The 24,789-nt window shown below is 43.9% G+C and overlaps 3 protein-coding genes across 3 annotated transcripts in view; 2 read left to right on the forward strand and 1 right to left on the reverse strand.

Annotated features, from left to right (window-relative positions):
* Positions 1–241: 241 nt before the first annotated feature.
* Positions 242–6,009, forward strand: LOC139925857 (Krueppel-like factor 15). Its single transcript, XM_071917360.2, has 3 exons — positions 242–361; positions 1,202–2,400; positions 3,330–6,009. The coding sequence occupies exons 2-3, from the start codon at positions 1,268–1,270 to the stop codon at positions 3,496–3,498; spliced, it is 1,302 nt and encodes a 433-aa protein (XP_071773461.1). The 5' UTR covers positions 242–361; positions 1,202–1,267; the 3' UTR covers positions 3,499–6,009.
* Positions 6,010–11,295: 5,286 nt separating this feature from the next.
* On the forward strand, positions 11,296–23,902 carry elk4 (ETS transcription factor ELK4). The gene is made up of 6 exons (XM_078283815.1): positions 11,296–11,464; positions 15,336–15,550; positions 17,409–18,194; positions 18,745–18,984; positions 20,281–20,400; positions 20,519–23,902. Exons 2-6 carry the CDS (start codon positions 15,344–15,346, stop codon positions 20,615–20,617), a joined length of 1,452 nt encoding a protein of 483 aa, XP_078139941.1. The 5' UTR covers positions 11,296–11,464; positions 15,336–15,343; the 3' UTR covers positions 20,618–23,902.
* A 303-nt stretch (positions 23,903–24,205) lies between these two features.
* The window catches only part of slc60a1a (solute carrier family 60 member 1a), a 10,404-nt gene continuing 9,820 nt past the window's right edge, over positions 24,206–24,789 (reverse strand). The window contains exon 10 of the mRNA XM_071917367.2: positions 24,206–24,766. Within this exon, the coding sequence (XP_071773468.2) occupies positions 24,726–24,766 (41 nt within the window). The 3' untranslated portion in view covers positions 24,206–24,725. The remainder of the gene's footprint in view (positions 24,767–24,789) is intronic.

Consider the following 24,789-nt stretch of genomic DNA (forward strand, 5'->3'; position numbering starts at 1 on the left):
TTGTCCACCTCATGCATATAACATCAATAGGTTACATTGTATCCTGTCCAGTGATGCTATAGCGAGCCCTCCATCAACACATGGCAAAGCAGAATTTATCGAGCGGCAGCCAATCAGAGCGCTCCTTTTAGGGCGAGCCTCCGCGCGCTCGGCCAACCAGGGAGGCGGAATAGGACCCGTGCCTCCGAGTTGTGCAGCGATGCGGTCACGTGACGGTGGGAGAAGGAATGCCAACATGGACCCGTGGCAAGGACGGGATCTGAGTCTGCTACCACAATAACACGACGGAGAAAAGACTCGAAAATAAAAGCCCATCGACGGCGCAGCCTCTCCGTTGCGGCCCAGATCGGAATAACACACGGTAAGTTCAGCGGATGCGGTGGGATTTTCCGGTTCGGTATCGAGACAGAGAAGTATAAATAGAAAATTTGTGACCCAGCCGAACTTGAGACTCGTGGATTCCAGTGCAGGCACAGTTGTATTCAGGTGGGTTGCCGTGTTGTCTCGCGCCCCTCCTCCTCGAATCCGGTCGAAGGGTTGTGTTTATCGGGCTTTCGCGTGGCGCTTGTTTGCGCGGCGGTTCGTTTTCCTCGCCATATGGTTATTATGGGCGCGTCAGTTGTGGGCCGTGTTTACCAGGCGCCTTGTTCGAGCACAGTGTTAAGTGTCGGGGCCCTGCTGCAACATGTGCGTGATGTTCAGACGGCGGATGATGCCAGCAACAAAGATCCTTTTATATTTCGGCAGCATCATCTAGGACTCTGGTTCCCAATGCGGGGTGTGGGGGACCAGCAGGGGTCCTCGATAGGCTCCCAGGAGTCCCCCAGCAAAATTAGGATAGTTTAATTTGACTTTTACTTCACACACTATTAGATTAGCATGACCAGAGAATGTCTAAGGATGACTGTTTTCATCATGGGTTTCACTGTCTCCATTGCTACTGCCCCACCTACAGTATCTAGACAGTTATGTAATTCTGTGCTAAATCATATCTGACAACAAAAATCCTCTAAGATGGGATTTCTTAGGGCCAAATTTTATCAAATGGAGGTCCATCATCTAAAGTGTATCCGTTTTGGGGGGTGTTTGCTTTGAGAAAGTTTGGGAACCCTAAACCCAGGCTTTGCACTAAATTGTTTTTCACGCTCTGTTGCGTCTCACCTGGTGATAAAAGCCGTCCTTCTCAATGTTGCCTTTGCAGGTTTGTTGTTTCCCGTGTTGGTTACCGTTTCCCCGGCGTCCTCCCCACCGTATCCGGCCTGGATCAATGGTGTCTGTCAGCAGCAGAACGCTGAGCTTGGAGAATGACCTGTTCCGGGACAGCAGCAGCAGCAGCCTGTTCTCCCTGGGCCTGGGAGAGGGAGCGGGCAGCGAGGGGGGCAGTTCGGCCTCCTGTTACAGCCCCGAGGCCGGGGAGCTGGGAGCCATGCTCAGCTCCAGCCCCGGAGAGGACGAGGAGGAGGAGGAGGACGAGGAGGAGGACTGTGAAGACGAAGGCGGCCGACTGCATATTTTCCTAGGAGCGCCGGGAGAGGAGGTAAGCCAGGCTGCGAGCCAGGACCCCAGGCTGCCGGAATTCCCCCTCCGGCTGCCCTCCCCGTTCTCCCCGACCCTGGAGGACATAGAGGAGTTCCTGAGGGAAAAGATGGAGCTGGTCAGAGATGGGCTGCTGGCCGCTAAAGAAGAGGCCTCCCCTTCCCCGTGCAGCTCCACCGAATCCCCATCCTCCGCCGAACCCCCGTCCTCCTCCCTAGTGACTCACAGTGACGCAGGGACCAGTGCCTCCCAGTGCTCCCCCAGTCCAGACACGCCTCGGAACCAACAGTGCAGCCCCGGCCCGGCCGACCCCTCCCCCTCCACCCAGATGACCCCCTCGCCATCCGCCTCAGCCCTGCCGATGCTCCTGGGTGCTCCGTTGGTTCTCCAGCTCCAGCCCCTACCTCTGGCCCAGCCGCACGCCCCGGCCGCCTCTCCCCCCGGGGCCGCCGCCGGCATCCGGCTCGCCCACCTGGTCGTGGGGCTCCAGGGCGCCGCGGGGCAAAACTTCACCCTGCTGGCCCCCCAGGTGCCCTCCTCCGCCCCCGCCACCCTGGTGGCGCTGAACGGCGGGGACGCAGGCTCCGCCGACCAGAAGTACGTGAAGATCGCCCCGCTGCCCATCACAATGAGGACTCTGGAGATTACGGGCGTGACGGGGGTCGCGGGCCAGGGCGGCGGCCTGTTGAAGGCGGTGGCCCCCCGGGTGTCCAGAGCGCCCCCCACAGAGACTCAGAGGGTCCATAAGTGCTCCCACCCGGGCTGTGAGAAGATGTACACCAAGAGCAGCCATCTGAAGGCCCACTTCCGCCGGCATACGGGAGAGAAACCTTACACGTGTAGCTGGCCTGACTGTGGCTGGAGGTATGTGGCATGATGGGTTGTGTAAAGCTACTGGGATTTATAGTGAAAAGTGGGCAAAAATAATATAAGATTTAAGGAATACATAAAGTTTTGTGGGGATTGTACCGTTGGTCAACTTACCTGTTAAGTGATGAGAACATGGACACCAAAATCATCCATGTCTCCCCACTAGATCATTTGCTCTGGTGCTCCATGCTAACACTTAAGCATTATGTTGAGTGATAGTAGCTCATGCTAAAACTTTATCATTATGTTGAGTGATAATAGGCTCCATGCTAACACTTTAGCAATAACAATGTTGAGTGATAGTAGGCTTCATGCTAACACTTTAGCATACACTATGTTAAGTGATAGTAGGCTTCATGCTAACACTTTAGCATACACTATGTTGAGTGATAGTAGGCTTCATGCTAACACTTTAGCATACACTATGTTGAGTGATAGTAGGGTCCATGCTAACGCTGTAGCATACACTATGTTAAGTGATAGTAGGCTTCATGCTAACACTTTAGCAAACACTATGTTGAATGATAGTAGGCCACTAGCATTATCCAAAGTAAGGAGACTGACCTTTTAGTGATAAAAAGTTGATGGTATTTTTTATTGTTTGGCCTGTAGATTCATAAATGTTAACAATGAAATATCATTAACTCAGTATAGCTGATGTAGCCAGTTCTATATTGGAACTATTCCAGGCGAATAACCACGTATTCATCCACTGCGCAGTGATTTTTAGCTGTACACGGTCCACTACCCACCACCTTCACTTCCTATGGAAACAAGACAATTTTGGTCTCTATGTTCTCATCACTTTATGTGTAAACTGACCAATGGGCCAATCGCCTAAAAACGTGGTGCATTCCTGCACCTCTCTGTGTAACTGTGTCCAAACTGAGGGAGACTGAGGATGTCTGCTCTTGTGTCGCCAGGTTCTCCCGATCCGACGAACTGTCTCGCCACCGGCGCTCTCACTCTGGCATCAAGCCGTACGAGTGTTCGCTGTGCGAGAAGAAGTTTGCCCGCAGTGACCATTTATCCAAACACACTAAGGTCCACCGCAGCTCCAGGCCCAGCAGGATCATCAGAGCCACTGTGTGACACCTCGACCTGGCCTGAACCCTGCCCGGCACCCTGCCCTGCACCCGACCCGACCAGGGGAGTCTGGGTCTCCCTCAGGACTTTTGGTGCTTCATGAGCAGAACTTCCAGATAAATCTTGAGAGCTGGCTGCTGTTTCCCCTCCTCCTCTCTTTCCCTGTCTTTCCTCTCCCGCTGTTTGTCGTCCTCTTCCTCTCCTGTCCCGTCTCTTAACCTCTCACTGTTCCTTCAGAGCAGATGTGTGCTTGTCTTAGTGCTACACTGAGCTAACAGCCACCTCAGGAAAAAAAGGTTGCTCAGCTGAAAATGGATTTCTGGCCTTTGCGCGTGCATACACACACACACACACACACACGGATGACAAACGCATCAGAGGAGCCAGTCCAACAGCTGTCCCTCTTGCAACCCATTGCTTGCACTACCGTTCCTGTTAATAGCAGTGATAACTATACTCCTACAGCACTTTCTTTAACACAGTTACAAAGTGCTGCTGTAAGTAGGATGTTAACTAGTGGCGAGAACTAATGATAACATCTAACTTCTACTATCTGCCCTCTTTGCTCTAAGCCAAACTTCAGGGTCCATATGCATAAAGCTTCTCGTCGTTTTTTGTACGCAAACACTGTTGGCTGTTGTGATTGTCAAAGTATAAAGCTACTTTGTGTTTGTTCAGCCTATATTTGGGTCACACTCATGCCATGTGTTCTGATCACAAGGACTGTGGTGGACATGGATTCACGTGGCTCAGTTTAACAGCTGCCTCTATAGGGTGAAATCATATTTGTTTTCCACTTAAATGGATTTTCAGTGCTCACGCTCGCTATGAATTAGCCTCTTGATATTCGGAGTGAAACACTGAGACTTTGTCCGAGGAGACAAAACCGGCTCATAATTTGGCCAGTTGAGGGGAACTCTCAACCTTCAGATGTTTTATGCGTCCGACCCCGGCCTTTACTGCATTCGCCCAATCGTAATCCACCCCGTCTTGGCCTGTATGCCTTTTCTCAGCCCCAGTATCCCCTGATCTCGATCGATGCCTTTTGTCCATGTCACGAAAACCTCACTTGATCCTACTTTTGTACTGTTATCATGTGACTGCTCTTATTTAACTGTGATTCTGAACTGGGGGTTGCCAAACCAGAAATCCTTGTTCTGGCCCTGCGAGAGCATGAAAACGACACCCTTGTTGCGTGACCTACAATTTATAAGCTCTTTGTTCTCTTGTCTTTGAAATCATTGTGCAGCCGACTCATGTGGCCTAGCAACGACTCGGCGTGTGTGTGTTTTATACTTTGGCTCTAAGGTGCAAAGTGATGTGAAATTCTGCTCTTTCTCATTTACAGTAACAGAACTACTGTAAACACTTTTTTTTTTTTTTTCTGTTTGGCTACAGCAGCAAGGAAAGCTAACGATTTAAAAACCTGGAAGGGCAGCTAATCTCTATTCAATCATCTGTATTAGCCTACTCAATATAATGTGTACTGAACATAACAGACAATGTTAACATTATGTGTACAGAGCTTGTAGCCTTTAAATAGATGTTTTTATCAAAGAGGATTTTCAATCAGTGCATTAAGCTATTTAGTAATGTTTTTTTGTTTTTTTTCGGTCATGTGAGTTTGATTGTAGCGTGATCAATCTGTGGAATGTCACCGACTGATTACGGATCTGGGATTTTGGAGTCCCACTCTTTGCCCATTCACCACCCATTAAGCTGAGTCTGCTGGTCTCAAGTGCACTTGTGTTAAGCGGGAAGTGGAAGCGGCCCTTGTGCTCTACGGGCAGTTCCGCAAAATGTAGCGGAACCGTAAAATGCCAACATGCATTTTTGTTTTTTGTTTTTTTTACCCCCCCCCCTCCCCCCACCCACGGGAGGTTAAACTGTACTGTGGCTAGTCACCATTATCATCTGTCCTCCGATCTGAAAACAGTGGTGCTTGTTAACCGGTGCTTCGCGGACGTGGTTTGAATAGACCATATAACTGAAAGCGAAAAGCTTCAAATAACTGGATGGTCTCCGCTTCGTTACTACGCACTCTAGGCCACTGGCGGTCTTAACCCTGCGGCGAGCGAAACTGGTGCTTTTTGGACAAACTCAAAAGTAGAGCACTTCTGCATGTAGCGATGCACATTCACTCACATGGCGACGGTCCTCGTTATACGTTTTATATTCGTCTCTTAGCGTTACGGATACGTTAGGTTTCATTCTTTGACAACAACCACGCATAGTAATGTAGGAACCCTTTTTAAAAGCAGACAGACGGGCAGACATGTTTATCTGTCTGAACCAGTGCTGTCTTTGTGTCTGAGCCTCCCCAGGCTGCTTCTACTGACCTACATCCAGACCTGTATTCCCTAATCATCATCCAGTTCTCTCTCTCTCTCTCTCTCTCTCTCTCTGTCTCTCTCTGTCTCGGTCCTGCCTGTATATCCGTTGGAACGCAGGCTGTATTTTTTGAATACCAGAAATGCTATTTTCCTATTTACAAAAATAAAGAGCAAGAACTGAAAAGGCCTGACTCATTTGCCTTGTTGTCATTTGAGGAGCGTTCGTCCGAGAGATCTGCCGGAGCTGTGTTGAGGACGAGATGGGAGCAGTTACAGTAATAACTGGGCTCTTACGCAACGGTGGAAAAGTATGGAAAATGAACTTGATCGTTCTGAGGTCTTGAAAAGCTTGGGAATTATGCAAAAAAGTCCAGAAAAGCACGACGACATTCAGTTTCAATGCACATATGAGTATGCATTTTCTGTTGTTGAATTGCTGAATACCCACTGCTATTTTACATATTGAGATTTTGTTGTAAAGCATAATCTTCAGCTATAGAGTGATATGGCCTAGTTTAGACAGTGTGCCACTATTAGAAAATCACCAATTACATTGCACACTGACCATAACCTTCAAATCCAGTCACGAAATTACATCTGGAAAACTATGAGATTTTGAAATGGAAAATGCATAGGAACCCTACAATAATAATAATAATAATAATAATAATAATAAAAATGCCAAAAAGTTGCAGGATTTATTGAAAAGATGATAGAGATTTAGCAGCCTGAGCTGCTCAGGCAGGTTGATCCAAAGTCTTGGAGCTTTGATGGCAAAGACCTGATTGCCTCATGTTTTTAATCTACATCTTGGAACAGCCAAAATACACAGATGCTGATAATCTTAACGATCATAACCAGGGAGGGACTCTTGTGCATCAGCCAGAGAAATCCAACATGAACCAGCAATAATCAGTTCAGTTTTCAAATAGAAAAGAACCTCCAAATGGCTGGCTTCCCTGCTATAGTGGCTGGTAGAGCATGATTTTATATAGTTTCACTCTAGTTTCTCTACCAATTCTCCAGTTGACTGTTTCACCACTAAAATGCCAAATATTGTAATTTCCTGCAGCACCAAACAATGCTAGGGATTACAGCAGTGAGTAGGTGGCAGGATAACTACATCAAGGCTGTAGTGAGTCTCTGTCTGGATAAAAAAAAAAAAAACGCTGTTGGCAGGTTTCAATCCTGTAATCGCTTTCCAACACTGATCTGACTGCAGCGGCATGGTGGAATGTCTCTGCAGCAATACTCTGCTTGGAGAAAGCAGAGAGGAAATTGCTGCTCTATCTAGCAGCATATCAAGCTGGAATTTCTGGCTGTTGGTGCTTTCCAGTTGTGTTTGGCCGGGGCGGGAGCGCCCAGAGGAAACCGGGGCTGGTTTCAAAGCAAAAAAAGCTGCGTTCTCTTCTTTCCGGCTCTGTCTTATTGTCGCCTGTCTGAGGCGAGCGACGGGGCCGGCAGAAAGCAGTCGGTCGGATTTCTGTTGTGTTTTGATCCGCACGGCTGAGGCGGTGCTGCGAGGAGCGAGTGGGCCTGAGCAGGAGGAAAGGAAGGGGGGATGCTAGTGGAAATGAAATGCGGCCGCCGGCTGTAATGTAATAAGAGTAGCTGACAACAATTGTTCCCAGAGGTTACTGTAGGTCAGAGCGCTGCACAGGCTTTAAAGAGGAGCAGCACTCCCTTTAAAAAGTGATAGAGCCACTGTAATCAGTAAGTGTGAGTATGAAAAACTTCCTCGTAAAGCCAAAAGACCTGGGAGGGAAGTTTCTAATTGGGCCATCCCAATGTGTAGCTTGAAGCTATTCATTTTAAATGTTTGCCTGAACTTCTACATTTGAATGCGTTTAATTTTATAGCAGTGCTGTCAGCGCTGATCTACAATATGCATATTCTCAGAAAATCACCCTCAGCCATTTTCCTCTCTCCCAAATCATCCTCTGTGCAGATAGACAATCGGTGTTGCATTATAAATGAGAGACAGAAGCAAATATTCACCAGCACAACAGGCTGAAGTGTCACGTGGGATCAGGAATAACATGTTTTAATGTTGGAGAACAGTTCTGCAGGTAACATCCCAGGAATTTAAGGTAGCTTCTAATGCAGTAGAGAACACTTAGGTTACTAAAGGTTACTAAACAGAACCCAAAACTGGTTCTTTGGTTCATACTCATAGGGGAGCCGCTTTCGGTGCTTTATGGCACCCATACTTAAAGGTTCTTAGTAGCACCGTTGTCAAACTGATTGCTCAAATGATTCAAAACTCCAACTGTATGCCTACTAAGAATGACAAAACCTTAAAAACTCTACAAACAAGACTAGACAAGAAAACATTTATGCATCCCATTTCACAATGTATAACTGCAAAGGCATGCAATGAAGAATATAAACAGTTGCTGATAATTGAGTAAGATCTATTTTAAAATGAATATTGCAATTCAAACATGTCAATAAAATTTTCCCTTAAGACACTATTCGAGTCAAAGAATTCAGATGAGCATACAGCAAATGAATACAATTAACATTTATAATAGAACATATATAAATGAGCTTATTTTTTTTACAGTCTATGGGTCTGAGCAGAGGGGCAAACGCCTTGATTCTGATTGATCAATGAGAAAATCTCAAGTCTGCAGTCAGTAAGCAGCTGGCTTCAAACAAATACATCTACATATGAAACTGTCGTCTTTCCTGCAAACTGATTATTTTTGTCAGACCATAACAGATACAGATAGGGGAAATCCATATAGGTGTCTCCCTCCACTGTGATGAGTCACTCAACCGGCAACTCAATCCAGCACGACTACTCTATAAATAATCAGCCTGTCTTCTCCAACTGCATTACATTATGCTCCGAGGACTGAATCTCTCTCCCTCTTTGGACTAATACTGAACACTTACTGTGCCTGTACAGTGTTTGTATCTCAATTTTGCGTGAATTTATGATGAGGTAATACATAAATGAGTAAAAAAAACTCATATCGTCCTCTGCTTGACTGGTAGTTCTCCAGTACAGCTGTTTTTTTTTTTTTTTTTACCTGTTTCCCAGTCTACATATCCACCCGACCCTCACTGAGGATCCCAGCACCTATATATCCCATATATATATATTCATATTGGCATGTTGGTAGCCCCAAATGACAGGTAACGGCTTGAATTTTGCAGATTTCATATATCTCGATATATAAAAAGTGCAGCTGTAAGGAAGGTCACATAGTGGTGAATAAAACAACGGGGCAAACTATGAATTCTAGTTGGTAAAGACCATAAGGCAAACAAACAGTGATGAAAGAAAATCAAAATAGACAAATTCTAATAAACTCAAAGCAGCTACACCCTCCCACTCACACCATGTGGATTAAAGAGATTATGCAGCATCCAAAGCTAGGAAAACTGAAATTCACATTACGGGAATCTGCTTAGAAATTTCAAAGGATTTGGCGGTTCTTTCTAGATGATGTAGAGGTTTTCAGCTTCTCTTCAACGCATACCTGTGTGGCTGTGCCCATTACACTTCTTACTGTAAATCAAGGCGTGACAAATTATTTTACGGAAGAGGATGAGGGCCACATGTGAAAACTTGATTTGAGTTCTGAGTTTAAAGTCAGAACTCAGAATTCTGACTTTTTTCCTCAGAATTCTGACTTTAATCATCTCAGAATTCTGACTTTAATTATCTCAGAATTCTGACTTTAATCTCAGAATTCTGACTTTTCCCCTCATAATTGTGATTTGAATCATCTCAGAATTCTGACTTTAATCTCAGAATTCTGACTTTTTCCCTCATAATTCTGATTTGAATCATCTCAGAATTCTGACTTTAATCTCAGAATTCTGACTTTTCCCCTCATAATTCTGATTTGAATCATCTCAGAATTCTGACTTTAATCTCAGAATTCTGACTTTTTCCCTCATAATTCTGATTTGAATCATCTCAGAATTCTGACTTTAATCTCAGATTTCTGACTTTCAGATCAGGCTACAAACTGCAGAGGGCTGGAGTGTCTGCTGGAGGAAGGTGGTGTGTGTGACTGCTGTGAGGCATTAGACTGCCACTTGCTGGTCAGCTTGAGTATCTTCCTTGAGGGACATTCAATCTGAAAACATCATTTGTGTATATAGGCCTATAAAAAAATCCCAACATTCTGTTTTACAGCTGTTATGCAACAATTAAACACAAGTAACCATCAATTAAGTAGAGGGAAATGCAAGCTGAAAAGGATAGAAATGGTTGTATTTATATTGACCTTTATGAAAATCCCAACATTCTGTATAGAGGATACATCAATATCATTCTTCTCAATTTTATGATGCTGACGCACAATCCACCATAATTCAAAATCACTATAATGCTCCTAGAGGGACATACAGTGTGTCTGTGGCACTCAATAGTGAGTTTATAGTGACCTTATTGTACTTAATGATATTTTTCATCTACTGTGGTGTTACAATAATATTCCTATAATATTAATATAGGGACATATACTGTGTCGGTGGTACTCAATAGCAAGTTTATAGTGACCTTTTCCTACTTTATGGTATTTTATTCCCATTGGTATTACTGTGATATTGCTCTAGGGGATTTATGGAGTTTTGCTGTGATATCTGTATGACATCTTTCAAAAAAAAAAATGCTGCTATAGTTATTGTGCAAGGGGAATAAATGCATATTAAATCCTACTTCTTGCTCAGTTTACTGCAAAGACTTGTATTACATACGTTTCATTTATTTATATTTTTCCGTACAATTGGACACTTGAGATGGCAAGCTGCTCGGAGACGTTGTAACACTACCATTAGCCTCGATTAGCCTTTACTTGGCAGAGGAGTAAACCGTGTGTGGGTTAATGTGTATGTTTATTATTTTTTATAAAGAAAATCTATAGCCTGAAGTTACAACAACAACAACAACAACAACAACAACAAAACAAACACAACAAAAAACAAACAACACCAAAAACAAGAGAGGAAGTGATCTCAGCATGGGTTTAATGACACTTTCAAACGCTGTCGCAAACATCGGAATTTTGAGCGACACGCATGAACGACTCAACAAAGTGGTAAATACGACAGGGAAAGTGAAATTTTCACCACACACGAGTTGCTGAGATGTGTCGTTAAGGGGGTGGAGAACATGGAAGCTGCATCAACAAGTGAAATGGTAAATGGTGATTGTTATTACTGTGTGTTTCTATTTTCCCTCTTTGTTTAACTTACAGCTTAGTTGCCATATAATTTGTTTTTAATATATGGCTAATGTGCATTTCCTCCCTTTCACACTGCAGCACAAGTAGCTATGTGCCACTTTAGTTCTCATATAATCCACCATCAACCAAAATACTACTCTTTACATGAACAAAAGCAGCCATGCGAGACAAGTTTCATTTACGACTTTAGCGCTCGTATGTAGGAGCTTGCGAGGAGCACTTGAAGGCAGCATAATTTCCTGTTCAAACGTTGTATCGTCAGAACAAGCCAAAGACATTTTAATGTATTTTCTGCTCAGATATTTGCTTGACAGTTTGTTTGCAACTTGTTTACTGACTTACTATGGCTGACTAGGAAGCTTTACAGCAATGTTTTGGAAATATTTCGACGCGGTTGGACGACTCGAAAATCCAGCGGGCTCTGCGAGCGAGGTAATGTTAGCAGGCAAGCTAACGTTAAGCTAGCTAACTTCTACCTAGCAAACTGACGTTAGCGGCTTGACTTGTTTGAGTTAACGAGGGTTTGCACACATGTCTAAAACGAAAGTAAGATTTGAGGTCCATCCTGCGAAATACACTTTTAACAGTGTGGAAATGACATCTAGCCGGTGCTGGCGTTAGTTGTCACTCATCCAACAAGTGGTCTTTTATCTTGTTATGGGCACCGTGTGGGTGCTTGGGTATCTGACTGTGAAACCAGCCACTCAAATCAGAGTCATAATATTGCCTATCTATGTCCAATAATTGAACCTACCTAACCGTTATCGCAGTGTTTCCTGTTTGTTCCTGTGTGTCAAATTCTATCCAACCCCCTTTGCCTTACAGTAGATAGTTAATGTCAGACGTTACATAACGCTCATTGGTAATCTTATTCCTTGGCAGCAGATATCACACTGTCCTATTTTTGCCCCGATTTCACCCGTTTTTACGGTGACAGATTAGGACAGATTGTGTGTGGGGGTGTGTCTCCAACCCAGCAGGTCTGGATGAGTCAGAGCAGATTTACTCTTCCCCATAAGAAGCTTACACACACACACACACACACAGAGAGAGAGAGGGAGAGAGTACACAAATCAGATATTGGACCTGCAGCATGAGGTTGATCACAGTGCACCGCTCAACCAATCTATCTGTTAGTCTATGCAGGCTACTAGCAACTATTACAGTTTCTGGATGTACTGGTATAAATACAGGGGGAGGGCAAAATAACAGAAACACCATAAGAAAAAAAAGACTTTTAACTTTGAGGTAATGAAATAACAACTACAATGGCAGCTACACAGGCAAGTCATGTTAATATTATTCAGCTGAATCCGAATCAGCACAATGTGTCAGCTTCAAAACAGGTGAGACAGTCCTTACGCCAATATGTGAGTTTTCAACAGAGTTACAAAGAGGCCAAATAATCACTGCCTGAATTGAGGGTACACTAGTCACTAAAACTGCAAAATAATTTTTACATGGTAAGTTGAACAATCTTGAACACTGTAATGGTATGGGTGGTCATCTAGGTCTGATGATTGCCCTGCATGGTGGTATAATGGACGAGGATCATGAGGCCCTAGGGTGCAAACACTGTTCCCTCATGATAGTCCCATATTCTAAGACGATAATGCCCACATACACACTGCTAAACATATTCAATAGTGGTTTCATGAACACCAGGATGAAATCAAACCCCTTCCTTTGCCCCAATCAGCAGATCTAGACACTAAACACCACTGCACCTTTATGGGAAGTAGATTTCCACCTCCTCCATCCCTCAAACAACTGGAGGCTTTCCTTCTAGAAGAAAAGGTCCAGTATCCATTACAGTTCCACAGTTCAGGATGCAGTATGACAGCAGGACAAGGAGGACTGAAGCTGCTCTAAAGCCAAAGTTTCTACTCCTTATTGCCTACTTGATATGCATATATTGTTAGGTGTTTCTATTTTGTCCCACCCCACTAAGTACGTAAATATTCTTGCCCCTGTCCTCACTTTTGTCCTCACTCTCATTGTCACTCACTGCAGGAGCCCTCCCATCTGTCTCTTGTCTGTGCATAGACAAACCACTTCAGCTGTCTGCAGGAAGCCTTTCCCTTTATTAAAGGAGGAACCTGTCACTTTCCTCTGGAGAACTTATAATTATGCTGCCCCTCAAACAGACATGCACCCAGATGGGGTGACAGGCAAGAAGGCTGGAAATTCGTACAGACATTTAGGTCGAATTGTTTGTGAGACTCAAATAGAAATGCACCAATTACCCATGCTGGTATTGGATTTTGGGTGAGTTCCAGGCACAAATAGGGTGTTTGTGTCAGAGAATGTCTGTTTCCATGGGCCACATGTAACATGCCAGAAATCAAAGCAAAGTGACTTAATTTTCTCTTTTTCACACATACAATGATGTTAGGTCCCTCTAATGGGTTTATGAATGCTTTTTATTCCTAATGGACAGATGTTTTCTAATGACCACAAACTAATGGTCTAAGGTCTATATTGGTCAGTAGAGATAATGGATTATATTGTTGTTTGGTATCAGCCAGTACTTAAAGTTTAGCACTCAGAATTAGCACTGACAGTGGAAAGTGTTATTGGTGCATCCCAAGTTTATGCTGCATGGTGTGAGACTCAACCACTGAGTGATACCACTTAACAAAGGAGCATTTGTGGTTCTCAGATCTCAAATCAGGGGGGAAATAACAAATTAGGTTATGTTTGTGCCCAGGCTTTAAATAGGTGCGTGCATAAGGATATAAATAGTATAGGCTAGCTCAGTTTGTAAAATCCCACTCACAAACGTTTGGGTAAGAACCAAAGAGGCTGAGATGGAGGGGGAAAAGAACAACTTCTCTTTAATGTGTCAACATCATTGAACAAACAGTGCAAAAAAAAAAGGTGCAAGGTGAGAAGAAACACAAATAAGAGCCGGTATTTTGACAATTTGTCATTCTGTGGTGTATAGAGGAATTGATAGGGCCTTCGGTTTGCACTTTGTGTCCTCCCTAGATTTAATGGGACATCTAGAGGTCCACTATGGGGAAATTGCCAGTTTAAGAATGAAAATAATTTATATTTAATTGGCAGCTTTTAACTTTAGGTTCACTGGTCATAATGGCTTCTACAACCTGCAATTCACTAGCAACTTTGACTGTTTTACCATCCAACAAAATTTTTAGAAGAGAATTGGACCTGCAAATGATGGCTCGTTAAAACAAACTTGCAGCAGGCATAATTTAGCATCATTTGGTCGGTGGAGCTTCCCACCCTGGCATAAGACAAAGGGACAACAGGCACTGTACACCTGGAGACATGTCTTATAGAGATCCTGGTAGTGCTAGGCGTTAAAACAATATCCATAATTATCTTGATTAGCCTAAATTTTCCTCGATTTCTAAATAAATCTGGCAAAATAACTTTTGGGGGGGTTATTTGGCACTTGACCGCCATGAAAACCAGAATATAAACTAATCACCAAAATTGGATGCAGCTGGACAAGTTTGTATCCCTCCGCTATGTTCTCGTCTATCAATAAAAATGCTATTTGGCGACATTATGTTTTGTAAATGCCTATCCTCGCTTCCTGGACTTTGAATCCTCTGCGTCACTCAATGAAGGCCATTTTATTTTCTCATGGCCCCAGTGTTATGCACAAGATGTTTGGCCTTGAGTAGGACTAGTCAGCAGCTATATCTCTGTGTATTTTATAGGTGTCCTTAAAGGAAAACTCCACCCTAAAACGCTGTTAGAAAGCAGCTCTTAGCAATGTACCTTACATTTCATGACATGTCGAGATATTTACAGCTCAGGTACAATGGAGTTTGATAGCAGCGATCTAAAACATCAAAGGTTAATGTCAGGTTTTGGTGTCAGTCCCTCAGAATCAAAGAGCAAGGACTTCTTTCTAGAACCGCCATTTTGTACCGAAGTTCAACAATTGGGCTATACAGAGAAAAAGCCATCAGGGAAGATGCAGAGATACAAATTTCTCCAATGACCGTAGCTGGAATAGACCAGAATGCAATGCAGCCACAAGACATGTTGCATTTGGAGTAGCCTAAGGGTTCTCTGCTGGCAACAACAGCTAGTGCTCCCGATATTGCTTTCTCCACCTACTCATAAAAAACAGAGTGAAGTTAGCTTGATATTGGATATTCAGTGGATAGTTGTTTTTCTGTCTTCAATAACTTGTATCCGAGGGTGGAATATTCATTTAAGTTTAGGGTTTCCCACATTATTCTGCTGTAAACACCATTTTTTATGGCCCACCTAGTCTAATTGATTTCTCTCCTGTCACTTCCACTTTGTCTCATTCCTCCAGTGAGAGACATGGATAACTCTGTCACCCTGTGGCAGTTCCTTCTCCAGCTCTTATTGGATCCCAGTAACGAGCAGCTGATCTGCTGGACCAATGAGGAAGGGGAGTTCAAACTGCTGCAGGCGGAGGAGGTGGCCAGGCTGTGGGGGGCCCGCAAGAACAAGCCCAACATGAACTACGACAAACTCAGCAGGGCGCTCAGATACTACTACGACAAGGTAATCGCATCATAACTCGCCTCTCCTGCAGGCTAGCAGTGGATTTCATGAGTAGATTGAAAGTGACACACTGTGTACTTGATGTCAAAGCTCAGTCTTTTGGTGCGTAGGTTTCTCTTGATACAGGTAGAGTAACGGCTAGGAATCTCACACACTATCAGAACATAAGGATGGGAGGTTTCTCATGTGAGATACAAGTCCATTTTACTCCAAAGTGCGAAAAAAATGCAAAGTGCAGTGCAAACATTTCAGTTCTGTGACCATCTTCTGTGCATCCAGTGGATTTAATGCCAGAAAGTAGTTCACAGGATCCTACCCTGTCCGTCCCTAGAACCTTAACAGCTATCAATAATAAAGATAATAATAATAATGATAACAATAATAATAAAATCTTGATTTTAACTTTTGTAAGTTCCAAATCGTAGGGGGTTCCATTTTTTTCATTTGATGGAAAGCTGCTAAATGTATTCTGGTGTTGAGCAGGATCCACAGCCAACAAATCAAGTTTCATGTCGGAACATATTTTGTTGTATTCAAACTGAACAAATCCTATACATTAGCATTCCACCCCACACTTCAGTTTTCGTGGAGATTATTTTTTCCCCAAGTCATCCTCTAAAGATTTGTATCTCTGAACACAAGAGTGCAATAAGGATCAGACTTCACCAGTTGCAGCCCATTTAGCAGCTTTTAACCACCCGGTTTCCTCCTTACAATTTACAGGCATTGAGCATAAAGCTGCCTCCTTCAGGAGAGGAGACCGGGATAAAAAGTTGCTACAAAGGGAATCCTTCTTCCATCATTTCTTAGTTACTTACCGTACAGATTTATATGGGCCTATGGACTTATGACAGCCTGGTCTGAGGTCTGCCATGGGTTTCTATTCTTCAGCATTTAATAGGGGTCCTATGAGGTTGATATATGTGGATCAGAGTCTACTAAATAGAGTTTGTAAATTGACATTCTGTTGGTGTTAAATATTGAAAATTTGTCGGTGAATCCTATATAGATGGATTATTGGATTGGATATTTGTAATGAGAATGGCTTTTACTCCCTGGTTACCATGGGATAGTAATAATGATAATGATGTTAGTCAGTATTTAAGCCTGATGTGTTTGAGTTTCCGTCATTATATCTTGTAAGTCTTGGAACAAGGTCTGCAGACTGAAACGTTGACCAATACAGATACAATCAACTTCAATTTAAGCCTCCAATCTCTTATTCCTGGATTTTTGGGTCCCATGAGGCATGCAGAACTGCCTGTGAAGTGCTGTAACAGTTTCATAAGTGCTGAAAAAGAAATGTCTACATGTGTCACAGTTCTTAAAGCAGTAGCAAAATGCAGCAGAAAAAGACATATTACTCCATTACCCCCAAGCACAGATCCAATAGCAGATTACTGTCAGTTATTCTGTTATTGTTTGCTACTGCCTAGGCCCTCGCAAGGCAAGCCAAAGCATGACGGCTGTGTCTCAGAGCTCTGCCTGTCTCCCACTCTGCTTGTGGTTTGGCCTAAACACAGCCTGACCCTGTGGGCGTTCTGGGCTGGGCTGCTCTGGTATGTTTGGCTGCAGCATGATTGGCTGCTAGTTTGGTATAGACAGGAAGGATGGAGCTGTCCCACGCAGAGGGCTTTTCTGTGGTCTTGTTCTTCTATTTTTTACCCTCTCTGTCACTCTGGCCCCTCATACATGAGTTGCAGTCTTATTTGTGCTCTTACTGTGTGTTTACTACCTGCTTCGACTGGATGAGGTGAAGATGATAATGATGGATTTGTTTTCTTCTCACTTTATGCACCAAGAAGGTAAACCTGTATCTTGTTTTATAATCCTTTTGGTTTCTCTCTCTTCTCTATAGAACATCATAAAGAAGGTGAACGGTCAGAAGTTTGTCTATCGCTTTGTGTCCTACCCTGATATCCTGAAAGGAGACACTGTTACACGGACAGAGGGCGGGGATGTGGTTGCAGGGGGTGTCCCGCTGCTGTCAGAGAGGGGGGACAGCACCCTACAAGAGGGCGAGTCTGGGGACCGGGGCAAGGTAGGAGGTAGCGCAGGGCCTCCAGGCTCCAGCATCAAGCAGTCGAACCGCAATGACTACATCCACTCTGGCCTGTACACCTCCTTTACCCTCACATCGCTGCAAAACGGACGCCAGCTCTTCAAGTCCATCAAGATGGAGAACCCAGCAGAGAAGATGGCTGACAGGAGGGGTGCCAGCGCTGCAGCCCAGAGCCAGGAGGCGTCGCCTCAACCGCCGCAGCCCAACGCGTCGCCGTCCGTCATCAAGTTCGGTAACACCCCTCCGAAGCCAACGCCACCGCCGCCTCAGGTTGCCATAGAGCTGGCCCTGATGTCCAACCAAACGTTGTATCCTCTCCAAGGTCCACCCCCGAGGGCCGAAGACATCACCACACACTCCTCGCTGCCGTCCCATTCCCTCTATTCATTTGAACACATCCGCCCGTCAGAACCGCAGTTCAGCCTATCAGAGCTGACCTCGCCGAGCCCCTCCCCCAGCATAGTGCCTGATTCCTCCCAGGAGCTGGTGATCGACAGCGACATCGAGTCCATATCCTCTCAGCCCACAGATGCCCAGGCTCAGGACATCAAGGCTAGTAAACATACAAACTCTCACACATGGGTAGTTGAAGTATGGCCACACCAAAAGTGGAAACCTAAATTCTCAACACTTAATTTTCAAAAAATCCAAGGCTGTGTTAAGTCAGTTAAACTTAAACTGACTTAACACAGCATGTATGTGGCCCCGTTCAACTTTAATTTGTTTTTTCACATTTATTGAACTTTTTGTCACCTTGTATGACAAAACGGGCAATAAAAAAATCACAATTTAGCTCTATTTAGTGTGTCTAGAAGTGGTGCTTCACTGCAGTACTGTGGTAATAGTGAGGATGGCCATGTTATTTTTTGAAGTTCAGAAATATTACATTGGACTGTGAAACCAGTGGGCAATTATCATATTACAAAAAATGTACCAGATGAAATTAATATGTTTTTTGGGGGAAAAACACTATCTAAAGCACACACACACTTTCCTTATTTACTGACACAGCCATATATGACGAGTGTAAAGTGAATGTGAGACACTCTTCACAGTTGAATGCATTTGATTTTTAATGTTGTTAATAGAGACACCCTTCTCAAAATCATCCGTCTCTCTGTCGGTCTGCTAGGTGGAAAGCGGCAATGGTTTGTCTGGAGGCGAGGCGGCTGTAGTGGAGGCCGACACCAGTTCATCCTCAGTGAGCAGCAGCACCACAGTCAGCACTCTGAGTTCAGCAAAGACACGCAAGCCGCCCAAAGTCTTGCAACTCAGCCCGCCGACTCTGCTGGTCACCGCCTCCGACTTCCCACCCATGAACCTCTGCAGCCCCTCGCTGCCTACCGCCTCTCTCACACCAGCAATGCTACAGGTCAGAGCTTAGCTTCATCTTAAGTGAATTTTCCTTGAGGTTGCAATGCACTTAAGAAGCCACAGAGGGCAAACAAATAAATAAAAGCGAAGGAAAATACAAAGTACAAGACACCAGCAGTCAGCAAGACTTGAAACGTGTATAAAAACAAGGTAGGAAACCAGTAAAAGTACAGCATGAGTAATAAGACAGTTGTAGATAGAAACCAAATTAAATTAATTAAAACTCAGGTTTGGTAGTGTGGAACGACAGCAGTTGGTTCAAAGCAATGGAAAAATAAATTAGAAGAGAAAATTTGAGTCTGGATGTTTATGTGAGACACACACAAATACACACACATGCAATACATTGAAGATGAAAGGGTCCATATGGACAGCATCTCTTCAGCAAATCACCAGAGCACCAGATACTACATTACCACAAACTGTACTGCAAAATGTGTTGGCGATGTACTACGTGTGGCATACTGTGATGTATTGAAACGTACTACTATGTTTTCAGCAAAAAACTGAGACAATTCTAAAAGGTAACACAATGTCAAAACAATAATAAGTATGAATCTTGATCCAGTTACTAGACCAAACTCAAGAATCTTCAGATTTAAGGATTTTTTTAGGATTTTTTTCTATTTAATTTTGGTCTGCCAGTTAGATAAATTAGGGTTAGAGTGCATAAAATCATCCACTCTTAGTTTCAGATAGTTTCTGAATACGGATGGATACTATTTACTATTGCTGACCAGCAGGTGGTAGCAGTGACGCGTGGCTCCCTGGCCTCGGGTTTTCATGGCATTTAATTGTTATTGGCAGCGTTGTTTGCAGACCACATGACTGCGTGCGCTACTGTCTGTTTAGGACTCTATTAGATCTGCTGCTTCAGACAATGCTGTTATTATTCTGTCCCTCCCCAGCAGATCAGCTCTGGTCATGAGATCCAGCTTCAGACCACCAGTTGACTCACACACCTGGCTTTTGCCCAGGGCTACTGGATTGTCTTGGTTGAAATCTATTCTTCCTTTCTGGTTTCTCAAGCATTGCTTCTTCTTGAGACAGTAGGGTTCAGCTTATGGGGGTTCTTGATGGTCGATACCAATATTTTTGAATTAAAGCCGTCGATAGCTGAAATTTTGCACCGGTATTTAATATCTTTATATTTGACCATTTTCATGCCAGAAGTATCCAGGGTTTCCCCCAGAATGATATTCTTTTCAGAGTGGAAAAGCCTCTGAAACAGCAGACCATGAGACGCTAAAATTCCCCCCACTCACCATTTGTTTTGGTCTGCCTTCTTCTACAGACTCCCACTCTGTTGCTAACTCCCAGTCCTCTGCTGTCCAACATCCACTTCTGGAGCACGCTCAGTCCGGTCGCTCCGCTCAGCCCGGCCACACGCCGCCAAGGAGCCCACCTATTCCAAGTCAGTACATCTACCATACCTTCTTCCTCCTCCTCCTCATCACGTAGTGCTTTTGTAATCTCTTTCAGTCGGTGTATTGCGAGCCTGTCCTAACACACTCTGCTCTGCTCTGTTCCAGTTTCCATCGGTCCTCACCCCCCAGTTCCAGATCCCGATGCACAGTCTGGACGGGACCAACACGCCCGGCCCGATCTCTCCAGACCCCCAGAAGACATAGGAGTAGCCCCCTAGCCCCCACCACCTCACCGCACTTGGGTCCCAGACAGCCAGGCCCCTCCCCCGCCTCCGACTTCTGCTCCCAGATATATGACATTGATTTGGGAGTATCGTTATTGCCATTCCCCGCCACTCTGGTGCTTCTAGTTTTGGATGAATTTAATAGTTCTCTGCCATAGAATTCACACTACAATCAGACATGCGGAGGGAGGGTCTGGAGAGATGTTGGCAGTCCAGGTTAACGGATGGTGGTAACGCATTCGGTTTGTTTTATACCATTCTGAGCGAGTGTTTGCGCCCTGAGGATGCTATTCTCAACACACACATATATACACTGATGCCATAATTCCTTACATACTTTTGTATTCATTTCGTCTGGCTCCATGGGATCCTCAGTCACAGCTATTGGAAAGGGGGAGGAATTTCCATGGCAACTGTCGCTGCATGTGGATTGGACACTGAGCAGCCAGGAATGTGCTTCATATTTGAACAGACACACCAGTGGGATTGCAGATATCTGAATCTGCCCTTTTTGTAGAATTTCCTTCTCATCTTGTGTAACTGTGTTACCGCCAAAAAACAACAAATATTTTATGTTATCAATTCCTACCCTTTTTTCTGCTCTGCTGATTATGTTGTTGCTTTGTGCGCTTTTAAATGTTTTAACCAGCTGTCCTTAACTTCTCCTTCTGCTCGTGTTGAAGGGCAGTACTTTAACCTGATACCTTGCATGTTTACCTGAAACTCTTATCTTTTACCCAGCTCTTAACCTGAAGTTAAATGTCAAGCCTTGTCTGTACTGCCTGAGTGCACAGTGCTAGATACTCTGGAAACGAATGAGTTGGCTAACTATAGCCATAGCCATATCCAATAGGACCCTTACCGTAACTGTCTTACCGTGACATGTGGCCATATCAGAACTGAACCTTGAACCATACCTCCTCTATAGGTCGCTGTATGTAAATGTCCCTAGCACCTACTGTATGTACAGTAGAAAAGTCCTGAAAGCCAGTGTGGCCTGGTCTGTCTCCAGCCAGTAGGTTCTCAGGTATGAACGAGAGACAGTGAAGCCATAACCCTTATCGTGCGTTCACACTGGGAGCAACTTGGTTGACGGGTGGCTTTATTCTGATAGACTGTGGGTGGGGCCAGAGGCTCTGATTGCATCTATGTAGTGGTCTGCAGCTACAAAGTCCTGAACAGGCAAATCATGTATTTTTAACGTTACATCGTTTTGATGACTGTGGATTGGGCCGGTTTCCAGTTTAACCGGCTTGTTGATCATGTCGCTCGCGGTGTGAACGCACCGTTACCTTAACCCAAACCATACCTCCACCCTCTAGTGGCTAGATCCTAAACAGTCTAGCTTTAACCTTGACCTAGCCTTAGCCATCTGTAATACATGAACCTTTAACCCTAACTGAGGACTGTAGACAAAGGTTCTGGAGCATTTCAGCACCTTCCTCGCCATATAAAACCCCTTTGTAGAGGTTTCAGCCATGAAAGATCTACACCCATTCTTTTCTAAATGACGTTGAAGCCATAAGTCTGAGACACAGACTCAAGCGCAAGATCCCCACATCTCTATGTTATCGAACGCTTGGAAGTAGTAAATCAAACTTGTTTACATGTGATACTTGGATTGACGACACCGCAGTGTTTGTTTTACCTAAGTGTATCGCTCTCTAACCCAGGGATGTACAACCAGCGAATCTTCTAGGGGAAAAGCTATGCTCATTTTTACTCAACTAACACACTCGCCCCCTTAGCCTACAATCAGTCATATTGATACGGTGCCTTACCACAGCCGAGCCCAAGTTTATCTCACAAGTGGATAAAGTTCTAGAATTTGATAGGTAATATAGGTTAAACAATATATAGCTCCTGTTTAGGTCTGACGTTGTTTTCTATGCCATATCTTTGCTTAGACCAAACCAGAGCCCCAGAAGTTGTGAATAGAGCTTCAGAGGGATTTTGTGTGTGTGTGTGTGTGTGACTACAGTGCAGCTCATATGGTTTGCTATAGCTTATGTTGTCCAGTACCTTCGAGGTGCTGCAGTTTTCTTCGGGATGCATTACTGTACATATAGACAACAACATAGGTGATATGCAGCGTATGGACATTTTGCGAGGCCATATTTTATTGGAGTCGAGGTGTAGGCCTGCAGCACATGAGTATGATGGAGCAATGTTCTACCACTTCTAGGCCCTGTCTCGCTCTTACCCGCTTAAATGTTTGATAACAAACCTTCTCAGAAAGTATATATAACTTGTTTATCGTTCTTTTGTTTGTTTAATCTCCTTTTTATTTTTCCTGTAACACCAATAGAATTGTAAGATTAATTTCTATTTTTGTAACGGCCGGATAGTGAGAAGTCTGCTATTTTGGGGTTTTTCTGTTGTTAGCCAACATTTGATTTAATGTTAATGTTTGCGCATGTGTTTCTTTATGTCGTTTTCTTCTTCTGTATTTTGGGAAGCGGCTGTCCCGCGGTGGCATTGGCTGTTTTGGGAATCGAAGCCTTATGGAGAGAAAGCTAAATCCATGTTTTATATGTAAAAGTGTTTTGATAGTGTCGCTATTGTAAATGCAGATGTTGTGGTGAAACGTTTGCACTTAAAATTTTGGGGTTCCTGTAGTATTGGATTCTGTCACTTTTCTACGACTCAGATTTCCTGTCCTCTTTGAAGAGATCATATTGATGTTTGCATATTAATGAATAATGTACATTTTCCCAATCAAAGGGAGGATAAAATGATGCACTAAGTACTTTATACTGCAAAACAAAGACTTAAATCTAATCTTTTATATATCAAATGACATAGATTTACATGATTTTTAATTAGGCCCTACAACAGAAGATTATTTTATCTAAATATTTGAATTTATTGTAGTCCAATAGAATTGGTAGGTATTGTATTTTTGCAGTAGCTTTCATAAAGACTATGAAATAGCTGGATAACGATTATGAAGCCTACTTAAAAAGTTTTCTCCATCAAGTCTTGGACTCGGCATCAGTTGCATATTTCTTAATTTGTATCTTCTGATGATGTATTTCCTCGACCTTTCCTCGCAATGTAAAATTTTGTGTTTTAAACTGAATGACACATCGACTTCGCTTCTACAGTTCTTGCTTTGTTCTGTCCAGTTCTATATTTGTTTGATGCTTTTCAAATGTTTACAAGCTGCTTGTCTTAAGTGGCGTATTGATGTGTGAGAGGCGTAGAGGAAGTGTTTATATCTTAAGAGATGGATGAGACCAATAAACAAAAGTTCTCTCTCTAACCAACTGCCTCCATACTCTATATTGTCTCTTTAACTTGCCCAGTAGCGTCTGACTAGGTTCAGATGTTAGCGCTCCATTCCTGCATGCCATGCTGTTCAGCGCCTACACAAACTGACACGACTCATACTGAAACATCACAGCCAGATATGCTGCAGAGGTTTTGACATAAACAGCAGCAGACATCCTCTTCCCAACTCTGGTTACTTTATGAATACAACAGTCACAGACCACAACAGTTCATTCTGGAAAGGCAATACACATTCATCATTATCAACCTGCACACTGCAAGTGATGAAGTGGAAATTGAGATTCTGCCAACATTGATTGTCCATTGAGCCGGCTTTTGATCAGAAGGCTGGTTAGGTTGAGGAAAGCTCTCTAGAGGCTGAGAAGCAGGCAGTTCGACCAGCTTTGTGCTAAATTGACTCCCTCGGGATTAGAGTCCAGGATCTGTGGCGTGGCAAACCTATGCTTTACCAAACGAGCTAAATTGAAAAGTGCACAGTGAAGTTTTTTTTGAAAATGTTTGGGACTGACCAACAGAGTGACTGGTCACAGCTAAAAAGCTCTCTAGAGCTTCCGCTTGTTTCATTTTTCGAGACGGAGGAGGCCGGGATGAAGGATTGCCATTGGAATCCATTGCTGGCAACAAAGTCTTAACCCCCCACAATGGGGTAAAATCTAGTTGTGAGGAGTAACTAGAGTAATGTCCGTGTGCCCTGAGATGTTCCCTTTATATGGTCCTCAGTAGAAACAGTCGTCTCTTTGTCCTCCGTTTGTCTCCCTCCCGGTCTCTCAGGTGTCCTTGGACCACGGCTCTCCTTACTTCGGCTTCTCTGTCATGACGGTGTCTTTAGACGCATCTGAGAGGTAAACACAATGTTAA

This window comes from Centroberyx gerrardi, chromosome 5 (assembly GCF_048128805.1).
Source record: "Centroberyx gerrardi isolate f3 chromosome 5, fCenGer3.hap1.cur.20231027, whole genome shotgun sequence".
In the NCBI taxonomy this organism is placed as follows: Eukaryota; Metazoa; Chordata; class Actinopteri; order Beryciformes; family Berycidae; genus Centroberyx; species Centroberyx gerrardi.